Source organism: Mesoplodon densirostris, chromosome 16, assembly GCF_025265405.1.
Source record: "Mesoplodon densirostris isolate mMesDen1 chromosome 16, mMesDen1 primary haplotype, whole genome shotgun sequence".
Lineage (NCBI taxonomy): Eukaryota > Metazoa > Chordata > Mammalia > Artiodactyla > Ziphiidae > Mesoplodon > Mesoplodon densirostris.
Window position 1 is genome coordinate 32,984,273 of NC_082676.1, and position 12,293 is coordinate 32,996,565.

At 45.7% G+C, this 12,293-nt stretch overlaps 1 protein-coding gene across 1 annotated transcript in view; it reads left to right on the forward strand.

Annotated features, from left to right (window-relative positions):
- Nucleotides 1-7,953, forward strand: part of CDS2 (CDP-diacylglycerol synthase 2) — a 54,460-nt gene extending 46,507 nt beyond the window's left edge. The window contains exons 8-13 of the mRNA XM_060077923.1: nt 1,003-1,090; nt 1,601-1,669; nt 2,558-2,710; nt 4,403-4,522; nt 4,964-5,067; nt 5,326-7,953. Of these exons, the coding sequence (XP_059933906.1) occupies nt 1,003-1,090; nt 1,601-1,669; nt 2,558-2,710; nt 4,403-4,522; nt 4,964-5,067; nt 5,326-5,458 (667 nt within the window). The 3' untranslated portion in view covers nt 5,459-7,953. The remainder of the gene's footprint in view (nt 1-1,002; nt 1,091-1,600; nt 1,670-2,557; nt 2,711-4,402; nt 4,523-4,963; nt 5,068-5,325) is intronic.
- Nucleotides 7,954-12,293: the final 4,340 nt, after the last annotated feature.

Here is a 12,293-nt window from a genome sequence, read left to right on the forward strand (position 1 = left end):
TGTACTCTCCCTCTCTTTCAGAGTGTTGTTAAGTAATTCTAAAGAGGGGCTCATGCTAAGTTCTCATCTTTAGGACTAGACATACCACTTGGTTCTAGAGTGAATCATATTAAAATCTCTAGTTATTGGTTTTTAGACTGAACCTTCAAGACTTAATTATAGGTGTAGAGCAGAGAATGTTGCTAGAAGCCTCAACAAAGTAAATACTATGGGTGGTTGGGTGGATACAGGTGCTCTAAATCCCTACCTTAACAAGCAGGAAGCCAGAAAATATTGCCTGTAGTTGAAGGGCTAGGATTTATGTATGTTGTGTTAAACTGTAATAGAGGAAATTTGAAAAAAGTGACTGTCGGGGAGCAGAAAGTGAGAAGAGGGAGATGGTACAAGTTTGGAAACTGTCCCTTTTTTTTTTCATGGTGGGGATGATCAGACCAGCAGAGGGAGGCAGAGAAGAAATCTGGCTGTATGTACTTGGTCTTGCTCTCAGTGTAGTCCTGGGGAAAAGTTGAGCTCACTAGAGCTAGTAATAAAAAGTAAAAAAAAAAAAAAAAAAAAAAAAGGTAAATTATGAAATAGATAATAAATGTATTACTTAGGATTATGGAGGTAACTACTAGAAGAAGAAAAGTCAGAAATGATTAAAAGTAGTTATTTTGGAGAATGGAGATAGGGATAGGGGAAACAAGGTGACTTTTTATTTTTTCTTTTCTTTACACTTTAAATTTTTATATTACTTTATAATGAAAAAAGAACAAATGACATTTTATAGAATACTACCTCCATTTATTCAGTAGTCATTCAGTAAACAGTTGAATGCTGCTATGTGCCGGGTACTAGGTATGGCTTATGTGGCATTTTATTTCTTTTAAACTTATTCCTTAATGGTTAATAAGTACTATATGGGTTATTCTGGTACTGAAATTTACGAATGGCATTGTTTTGTGGACTTTTGAGGTATTATCATCTTGGTAGCGTTGATTCTTACTTTGGTTTATTTCCTAGGTTCATTGTCCCCATTTCTTGTGTGATCTGTAATGACATCATGGCCTATATGTTTGGCTTCTTCTTTGGTCGAACCCCACTCATCAAGGTAAGTGGATCACCCTAACATGGACCATCACCGTGAGGGGAGGGTGGTGCTTTCAGTATGAGTAGATCAGCTTGGGAGACAGAAGAGATCTAGCTGGTGTGTACATCTTTATGTCATCCTGATGAAAGGCTAGTAATAAATTATCTTCAAGAGAAAAGCCAGAGGAAGACTTGACAACTACTCATAGGAAAAAAAAGAGCTAATAGGGAAAATATTTTTATAGACAGTGTAGGCACACTTTTGTGGCTTTGATCTGAATTTGAGTGTTAGCATTTAATTAGTTTGCTGTTTTATAATATAATTAAATTATTTGGCCAATTGAAACAAAGGAAACTGAGGGCTATTAGGCAGGGAACAAGGAAACCAAGTATGGGGTATTTTAGAAGGTGAGGTGGTTTAATTGAATGAGGAGTTTTTTTAATAGTAGAAAGACTTTTAACAGTTAATCATTATTCCCAAAGCTAGAGTTATCAAAATGCCTTTTTTAAAGAATTTGCTCTCTGTCCACAGCTGTCCCCGAAGAAGACCTGGGAAGGCTTCATTGGGGGCTGCTTTGCTACTGTGGTATTTGGCCTTCTGGTAGGTGGTGCTCCCAGTTGGGTGGGGGATGGGCAGAGGCCTCCTACCCACCTTCAAAGCCCATCCACGGCTAGTGAGCATGTCCCCCGAGGCCAAGGACTCTGTCCTGCTGAATGGCAACCTTGCCTTGTAGTGGGGCATGAACATGGCATGGGCGGTGCCAGCTGTCCTTTATCTGCCAGTCTTTAAGCAGTAGAGGAGTGGGGGCCATGCACACCTTGTACTCCTCTCAGTCTGAGGCCTGGCAACACTCAGGAGATGGCATTCTTGTCCAGGCATTTGATATTTTTCCTGAGAGTAAGAGGTGAGGTGGGATATGCCATTCTAACCCAGATTTTCTCCTGTGCGTGTCTTGCCTGGAGAGGAATGATCTCCCAGCCCTTTCTAGAGCACCATTCGCTGCTTCTGACCCTCAGGCCAGTCTCTCCCCTTTTCAGAGTTGTCCGGCTGCCCTTCAGGGCTGACCCCCTACTTACTGCTCTTCAGCCTTCTCTCCTCCTGGTTGTCTCCCTCTCACTACACCGCTCCCCTCACCACCTGCCATTTTGAATTAAGGGATCCTGAGGAAAATGTACCGTCGCTCCTCCAAATGGGGTGAAACTTCTTGTAGTTCTTTGCCCAAATTCCCTCAGGCCTTTCCTGGGTTTATTCAGGGCCTGGTTGTTGGAGCAAGTACATTGAGGCCTCAGTGGGCCATCAGCCTCTTTTTCATTTTTTTTTTTCCAGATACAGGTAAAATACACATCTGTGAAATATGAACCTCTGATATAGTGCATAGCTTGCACTTAGGGTGCTAGGCACTGTGAGGGACTTGGCTGAACCAGGCACGTGCTGCCCAGGCAAGATGGCTGGAACTTGTCTCCTTAGTCTGTCTGTTCTCATCCTCAGCTGTCCTATGTGATGTCCGGGTACAGATGCTTTGTCTGCCCTGTGGAGTACAACAATGATACCAACAGCTTCACTGTGGACTGTGAGCCCTCGGACCTGTTTCGTCTGCAGGAGTACAACATTCCTGGGGTGATCCAGTCGGTCATTGGCTGGGTATGTGCCACTCACATGGGGCGAATGATCCTTGGCTGGATAGTGACTACAAAGAGAGAGCCCCCTCTCCACCATTGCCTTCCCTCAAAAACAACTAGCTTCCTCCCTCCCCAAAGCTTGTAAGCCCCAGGTTGGAGAATTGCTCAAGTCAGTTCAGGGTGAGGACAGGAGGAGACATTTCCTCCCACTTCAAATCATTAAGACCAGGGTTCTGAAAGTGTGCTTTTGGATCCTGGGGCACCCTGAGGTCCTCTCAGGGCGTCCGTACTTTCTTCGTAACATAATGAAGAAAGTTTCACTTTTTCACTTTGTCAACATTTGCCATGATGGTGCAAAAGCAGTGCTGGCACCTTAGCATGAGTAAAGGCAGTGGCACTAAACTGGACTGTCATTGAATTCATTATGCCACATACTCACAGGAAGACTCAGCCAGCTCACTTAAAGAGTGTCTTTGATGAAATAGTAAAGTTATTAATTTTATTAAATCTTGACCCTTGAATACACACCTTTCTAATGCTCTGGTACCAAAATGGAAATTATACATAAAATGCTTCTGCTAAATGCTGCAGGACAGTGCTTACCTAAAGGAAGACTGCGTGTGCACCTGCTTGAGTTGTGAGCTGAACTAGCGGCTTTTTTATGGGGACATAATTTTTACTTGAAAAGAGCCGACAAACCATAATTTTTCAGATTTGGATTTTTGGCAGACATTTTTCTTGAAAAGGAACAAAGTGAGTCTGTCACTTCAAGTAAACAACTGACAGTAGTTGTTACCAACGATAAAATTTGGCTTTCAAGTACAAATTAGAGTTTTGGAAAGTGTATACCTGCCACTGTAAGTTTGACAGCTTCTTAATACTTAAAGGCTTTTCTGAGGGATCTGTGGTGATTTTTTTTTTTTTTTTTTTTTTTTTTTTTGCGGTATGCGGGCCTCTCACTGTTGTGGCCTCTGCCGTTGCGGAGCACAGGCTCCGGACGCGCAGGCTCAGCGGCCATGGCTCACGGGCCCAGCCGCTCCGCGGCATATGGGATCCTCCCAGACCGGGGCACGAACCCGTATCCCCTGCATCGGCAGGCGGACTCTCAACCACTTGCGCCACCAGGGAGGCCCTGTGGTGATTTTAACATACGATGTTTTGACATTGTATGGCAAAATTTGTCTACATTTGAAAGATTTGTGTAACTCAGTGAACCAGTATTTTTGAAATGGCCAGTGCATGGTGTTACACAGTCATGCACGGGTAAACGATCCATTCAAATGGTCATTGATAGGCTTTCAGATTCCACATTGCACCAAATTTTTAGAAAACTACCGCTCAAGTTCTGGTGCAGTATCAGAGAAGGATACCCATCCATAATTATCTGAAAAGACGATGCTAAAATACTCTTCCTTTTTTCAACAACGCATCCTTGTAGGGCTAGATTTTCTTCATACACTTCAACCAAAACGTCATATTGCTGTGGACTGAATGCGTAACACCTCAATGTCCTCTATTAAGCCATATATTAGAGATTTACCAAAAACAAACAAAAACCCCCAAACCAGTCTTCTTCCTAAATTTTTTTGGGGTGGGGGGAGAGAAATAGTTTCATAAAGAGGTGGTTTTGTTGTTGTTTGTTTGTTTTTTAATGTTAACAAGTAATAAGCCTGGGCTTGCAGGCATCTCGACTGACTTCATTTATTCTTTTCAGAAAACAGTCCGGATGTACCCCTTCCAGATTCACAGCATTGCCCTCTCCACTTTTGCTTCACTCATTGGCCCCTTTGGAGGGTTCTTCGCTAGTGGATTCAAGCGAGCCTTTAAAATCAAAGTAGGAAAACCCTTTTCTAGTCCTCTCATTGTCTCCTAGCCGGGCCCCTTTTCACCCGTCTTCTGCCTTCCTCCTCCTGTCCCACCTCATCAGCCACCACCCCCTTCAAAATACCAAGCTATGAACCCTGATTATTACTGTGTGCTCTTCTTCACCCATGCATGGAATTTAAGTAGGTTAAAGGAAGATACATTGTTTCTAAGAAAGTTCAGTGGTTGGATTTTCAGTATATTTGTTAATATATTCTTTCTTCAAAAGAAACATTTTGTAATTTAATAAGATTGTGTACTATTATAGCTTCAGCATTTGAATCAATACTTACTTTTCACTTTCTGTTGCTCTCAGCTATTCAGTACAGTAGCTGGACATTGAGGTGGGACCATAAGCCAGGCTTTGACTTGGCTGAGGCCAGGCTCATCAATCCTTCCCCTCCTCTAACAGGACTTTGCCAATACCATTCCTGGCCATGGAGGCATCATGGATCGCTTTGACTGCCAGTATCTGATGGCCACCTTTGTCAATGTGTATATTGCCAGTTTTATCAGGTATAGTACCTTTCCATCTGAACCAAGTTAGTGGATTTTTAAGTGTGGTGAAATTCTAGAATTTTAGCTACTTCTCAGTTTGAGTGAAAAAAAACAAATGTGGATGCAGTTTTCAGTTGCTATTAGTTATGGATTCCCTGAGGACCCCTACCATCCATTAGTAGAGAATCCAGAGAGGGAACAGCTACTTGAATAATCAGGCCCTTGAAGTTGCTTGGCCCCTGCTTTGCTCAGTGCTGTTTCTTCATCCTCTTCCAGGGGCCCTAACCCGAGTAAGCTGGTTCAGCAGTTCCTGACCTTGAGGCCAGATCAGCAGCTCCACATCTTCAACATGCTCAAGTCTCACCTGACTGACAAGGGGATGCTGACAGCTGCCACAGAGGACGAATAGGGACCACCGAGGGCCAGGAGAGCAGGAACAGGGCTGAGTGAGGGGCAGGGCTCCAGGGCAAGCCCAGCTGGACAAAGACAAGACTTCAACTCACTGTCTTCTTTTTTTTTTTTTTTTTTACAGTGTTTTTTATTTGTGGATTTAAAAAAAAAAATCTATGTGTACAGTCTATGTGCTTATGATTTGGGTTGTAAGTAACCTACAGCTTTGAGTTGGAAAGAAGTCATGGGGGTAAAACCATTTGGGTTTTTAAAACCGAAGTTTTTAACAACCTGGAAGACAGTGTTGCCCAGCTCTGGAGCACCTGCTTGGTTCTTCTAGCTCCCAAGCTGGAGCTTCCATATCTGGGCTTGATCAGAGTGGACATTCACCTGTGTTCGTCCAGTTTAGCCCCTGCCCCCCCCCCCAAGCTCTCTTTGTAGCTGACCCCCAGCAGGGAAGAGATGCACAGCTTGGATGTCTTTACTACTGGAGCGCTTTCCCTGGGCTTCTCAGTAATCCCTGCCTTGGAGCTATGGGAGTGTTGCCTCCTGAGGCTGGAGGGATGAAGGCTTATTAATCAGATAGGCATTCTGTTCGCAAATCCTGTGGAGTATGAGCTCTGCTTTATGATATGGGTTCACCTCGCTTCATCACAGACTGAAAGAAGGTTTCAGTTTTTATTTTTTTCAGAAAGCATGAAAAATTATAATAGTCTGGAGAAAAGCCACACTGTACTATTTCAAGTGTATACAGTAGGATATACTGTAATTGGGCCTTTTCCCACAGGGTTTAGGCTCAAGTGGCTCCTATAGGGCAGTCGGTTAACTGGGTCTTTTCAGGGATGGTGTCGTTCACGTTTGTGCTGTAGACTTGTTGCTGCTGAATCCTTTCTGGGGGCCTCCCCATTTGACAGGGAGCAGAGGGCTTCTCTTTCACGTGCCCATGCCCTTGGCCTTGCTGACCACCCACGTAGCTGCTGTCTTGTGTGTGTGTGTGTGTGTGTGTGTGTGTGTGTATATATATTATATGTATAATATATATATATATATGTATAACTCTTAAGGCAAGTGTGTATCTGTGTGTGTTTTAAAAATCACTTATTTCTTAACAGTGATTTCAGTTGTACCATGACTTCTTCACTGAAACCACAAAGTCCTGCTTACAGCTCTGCATAACCCAACCCAATTAGAGGTTTGAAGCTTCTGAAGATTAAATGCACACTTGTATAATGTGACCAGTTTAAATGTAGTTTATATTTTACATGGGGACCTACCTTTTTTCTTTTCAACTGTGATTTATTTATTGTTTCCTTTTAATTAGAGGAGTGAGGTTGACTTTTGGAATATACGTGCTTTGTCAGGACAATAAGCAAGGGGGTATAGGAGGGAGAGCTTGGTGGCCAAGTGCGTTCCATTATTCTGTGCCATATTGGTTCTCATTGCCAAATGGGGGTGCAACAGCTTGCTTCAGCACCTTGGGCTGGTGCTGCTTTGCTTTATTTCTGTTTATCTCAGCCTCACTGCATCCGTGGATGCTCACAGCCAGCCCAGATCACTGAAGCGTCCAGCACAGGCCAGACCCTCTTGATGTCTCAGCTCACAGTCGCTGTGTGACCTTCCACATGCAACAGCTTTTTTCTTCTGAACTTTTATTTCCAGTTCATTACATGGCTTTTCTTTTTCAGGTCCAAGGCCCCCTTAAAAACAAAATGTGTTTTTGCATGGGGTTTTAGTGCTGGCTGTGACGCTAGGTAGGACAGACACATCACTCTGTGGGTCCTCATTTTCTGAGCTGTCTTCTAATTCCCATATTCCATGATTCTGGCTGAACAAGTACATGTACCAGAGGCTGCTGCAGGTATTGAGTCATGTCCTGGGCACCCAAAAAGCAAGTACTTACAGGCCTTTTTCTAAATACTTGTCCTTAAAATGCTTGTCCTCAGCAATAAATCTTAAAGAGTGGAGGTGATTAGTAACGAATCTAGTTTTCTGATTGCAGAATGAACTTGGTTCCCCAAACCAGAGATGGAATGGCGCCACATTTGTCTCGTGGTGCCCCGCTGTGGGCAGATGGTGGATCCCTGGGAGCAGGGAGTCTCAGCTGGGACCCGGCAGCAGAGAGCCACCTTTGAATAGGTCTTCCTTTGGGATCAGGGAGCCTGGCACATTCCTGTGGACGTGGCTGCTGATGGGGGTCCTGGGAAACAGCAGCTGGAAGCTCAATAGAGCTGCCATCAAGAAAGCCTGAGGGTCAGCTGGGATTTTGTTTTCTTTTCATTCCCTGCCTGCTTTCTGGTGAAATAGGGGAATTTCGTAGTCAGTAGCCAGGAGACTGATGCCACCTTGTGTCTATATAGCACATTGTTTTTCTTTCTCCCATTTATTGAAAATCTTTCACCAAACAGCCAAATTTCCAGAGACTTGTAACACACAGCTGTGCAGATCTTAATGAGTGGCATAACTTGCTTCAGATCCATTTTTTTGTGTGTGAGAAATAAAATGTGGCAAATTGTGTGCCCTCCCTTGTCGTGGATTCAGTTTCTAACTCCCATGCATGGTTTTATGTTTCCCATTTGATTTTGTGTTCATACATATTGTGCAGTCCTGATTTAGAGATTTTTGTTTTGTTTTCCAATTTGAATCCTATACATTCTCACAGCAGCCTTCTGAGGTACCTCAGGTGAGAGGCATGAGCCCTTTGCTGATGAGGAAACCGAGGGCCGGGGTGGGGCGCTTCCCCAGGGTCACGTGGTGGTTGTGCTCACCAGCAGGAGAAGGACTTATCATCCCCGGGCCTCCTCACCTTTGGGAAAGCGCAGTATTCCTTCCGGCAAGCTCAGGAGGCCCGACCTGTGTGCCACGTTTGGAGCTTAAGTTGCTGTTAGCTCCTACCTGGTGACATAAGGAGCTGATGGAAGAAGAAACCAGGGAGCATCTGCAGGGGCTGGGCCTGGGCGTCCTCCCTGGCGAGTTCTCGTGACTGCTCGCAGGACACCCGCGCCTTTTCCCTTTGCGTGCATGTGCCACCCTCTCAATTGCTCTCAGCGTCGAAAAAGTACACATCTATGTTTTGCTTCTGAAAGTGAAACCCTCTAAGGCAGCCTGGGCCTTATTTATGTTTATTACTTCTTGCCTGTTTCATATTCTGAGCATTTTAGTAGGTATAGTTTAACTGTATTTAAGATGTATTTCCTTCTAGTGTTGTACAATTCTGTAATGTATGTTTGAAACTAATGTCTCTTTCAGAATGGGCAAAATGTAACTTAGCCTTACACAGGTAGACTCTGAAATCATTTTATGGTATTTATTGTTTCCCCACTGGGCTTTTTATCCTGTAACTTATGTTGTATAAGAAGATTCCAAAAATATATTTTAACAGAGACTAAACGGGCCCTTTGATTTGAATGAGCTAGTTGCCGAGTTAGCTGGAGGCTGATTCGAATGGATCCTTAAGTTCACATCTTCAGACTGTCAGTGAGCCCCTGGCAGGCTCAGGAGCATCCCTGACATTGCCAGGAGCAGGGGTGTGTGTGACTGACTCAGGGCAAAGAGCATCATTGCTTGGAAAACTGGACAGCAGTGACCTTGCTCCATAAGAAGCCTGCCCAAGGTCAGTTTCCAAGGAAGTAGATTTGCATTACTGTACTAGATGTGGCACCTCTGAAACAACTTCCTGTGTCACTGATATCTTAGGCACCATTGCCTTTTGTCTTTGGGAGTAACTCTTGTCTGTGCCCACCTTTCTTGTGCGTTGTGATTATGTGCTGAGGAAGGGGTGGAGCGGGGAGGGAGCAGTTTCCCTTAGGCCCAGGGTTCCTGTTCTTCCACAGTCAGGGTGGGAAGTTTCCCTTAGGCCCAGGGTGCTGTTCTTCCACAGAAGGATGTCCAAGTGACTGTCATACACACATTGCAAGACAACAGACCATGGGCCGACTCTCACTGTGCTTGTCAGGGGCTCCGGAAGAGCGGCTGGAACAAAGCATCAGCTTCCTGAAGAGGGTCTGGTTCTTGGGCAGAGCCTCGTTATTCGGTCCTTGTCTTGGTGAAAACGAACTTCCTTTTCCCTTGATCACCTTCCATGCACGCAGTTACCCAGCTTTCACTTTTTAAAGAGATTACCCGCTCCCACTTCCTAACTTGTTTCCCCTTGTTGGGTGGGGGCCCTTGTGGCACGACCTACATAGGGTGCTGGGCTTGGACCAAGTGGTGATGAATGAGGCTAATTTAAGGGCTCTTCTAGGCCCACCTCCTCTTGGTCCTGAACTCTGCTCACCCACATTGCCTGCAGAAGGTGGGCCCATTCTCAGTGAGGAATGGAGTCACGGCTGCTGACTGCCTATTTCCATTTGAAGGTGGCCCCATCTTTCTGTTCTTCCCAGCACTGCCCCCGCCCCCCCTTTCAGGTTGACCAGCAGTAACCTTATTCACCTGGTCTCTCAGGTGGGTAGAGGCTGCTGTTCTTAGCTGGGGTTGCCTCTTGATAGAGTAAGGCTTTCACCTGTCCGTATGTTTGCCGTGTTTTCAAAGACAGATCTCAGCTGGGAGGGTGGTTTGGGAGGTATACTTTGGGTGCTGAAGTGTTGGGATTTTAGAACATGTAGATGATTTATGAGAACAGAATGCCAGAATATCTGAAGTCTAGGATTTTATGGCCAGTGGCTTTCAAATCCATTGGCTCTTTGAAAACGCTGCCCCCCTTCCCCTCTTCTACCTGTCTGATGAGGCTCCTTTTTATTCTCGAGTCATTAAGTTACCAGCAGTGTGTTTATTAATAATAACTGCAATAACAGTAATAGTGCTTAATACGTGCCAGGCACAGTGCTAAGGATGCATTATCCCTTTTAATCCAGAAAACAACCTTTGATCAGGTATTGCCTCCATTTTATACATGAGGAAAATGAGGTACCATGACAGGCAAAGAGCAGTGGTTAAGATAGACTTTGGGCTCAAATAGCCCTAGGTTTGGGCAGGTTACTAGGTACAATTCCAACCCAGCTGGCTCTGATAATAGCAGCTCCCTTTCGGGATTGTTGTGAGGATTTTATGAGGTAATGCATGTAAGTATTTGTCAGTGCCTGGCACATAGTAAGCTCTCAATAAATGGTAGTTGTTTTTATTGAACCCAGCTGGTAATTTGAACCCAGGGTTGTGTGATGCTGGAGACTGTTTCTCAGCCACTACACTGCCCCTGCCCTGCACACAGCCTGGGTGTTCAAAGTCTAGAAAGTGACCACACTCTCCTTCTGAGAGAAGCAGTCCAGACCTTAACACCCATCTACAGCGACTGGGTACTTCCCACTTCATTTAGAAAGCCAGAAAGAGGATGTGGACAAGTTCCAGAATTCTCCGTTCCTGGTAGGAATGGTTTGCCTGAGGTTTTGCTCACCTCCTGCTGCCCCTGGTCTGGACTTGCCATGGGGAAGGAGGCCCTTTCCTCTTGCCTGGTGGTGCCTCCACTTCCTGGGCAGTAAGGGCTGATCTGTGACTTGCTCCGGACCCCATGTCCCCCTCTGCCAAGAACTGTGCTCTGTGCACACAGCTCAGGGACCTGCAGCAGTCCTCCGTGTGAGCGGACATCGCGGGGCCCAAGAGGAGTGGGAGAGAGAGAAAGCTTCTCTGTAGTAGGTGATAGTACAGAGGGAAGGCCTAAAGCTCTCGCTCATGTCCTTACACATAACAAGTCAGGGGCTTTGTGTTTCTTGCATTCTTAAAAGTGTTAACAGGGTAGACGCTGGTGACCACTTGGGGATAGATGATAGGGGGTGTTTCTCTTGGATTCTAGGTTAGCAGAGGATCTCAGTGGTTCATGAATGAAGGGAGAGTAGGCACCGGATTAATGAAAAATGAAAACTATTTAGTTTTCCAAATGTAGACGGAGGAGTTGGGGAGTGTGTGTTTGAGGTGGCCCATTCTTCACTTGGAAGGAATGGTGTTGACGGGGGATCCCGGAAGTTCTCAAGCCAATAGAATAATAATGACCTAGAACCACTGGCTTGACGGTGGGCTGTTTCCTGAGTGTTTGAGGGGAATGAAGACTAGACCCAAGGCCCACGTGTTTAAGTGGTAGTCTCTCCCCTTCAGTTAGTTGCTTATGACAGGAGCCAGGAGCACAGTTGTGGGGGTTTAGTGAGCAGCTGCTCTGATGGACTGATCCTGGGCCTGCCTCCCGCTCCTCTGGACCCATGCTTGCCAGGCCGGGCACTTCCTCCCTCATCGTTGCATCTAATGGAACCAGGCAGCTTTTTATCTGTAGAGAAAACGGCTCCAAACCAGGGACAAGGGCCCTCTGCGCCTTGGGCTGAAGATGCTGCAGTGGTCTCCCAGGTCTTGGGAGACCCTTATGTAGCGCTCAGAGTCTCTAGTTGGGTTTAGCCACCTGGTGACTCTGTCCCAGGTGAGATTCTTTGCTGACATCATCCATAGCGCAGTCCCTGTCCTCGGCTGCTGGAGCACCCATTTCTTACCTCTGTTAGGTTCATGTGCTGGTTTTGCTGGCTTTGTGCCAGGGAATGCCAGAATAGAAAGGGGGTTGAGAATGTGTTTTTATAAGGATGTCCTTTGTGTTCTGTTGCATTTGAATCCTTCACACATACAGCACTGTGTTGCTGCCTATGTCACACTGGCTGGGTGTCTGGGAGCTGATTACAAAGGGAAAGAGCTGAGCAGACATCAGGGCCAACATAACCAAAGGACTTGGAGCCAAGAGAACAAAAGGCAGTGTCAGGATACAGTGGCTTATTGTCGTCCGGCCAGAGGACTGTTGAGAAGCCATGGGGGCAACAGCAGGAGGAGTGCAGGCAGAGGAGAGGCCAGGAGTCCTGCAGCTGGTGGAGGCCAGCCCTGAGTGTCTTGTG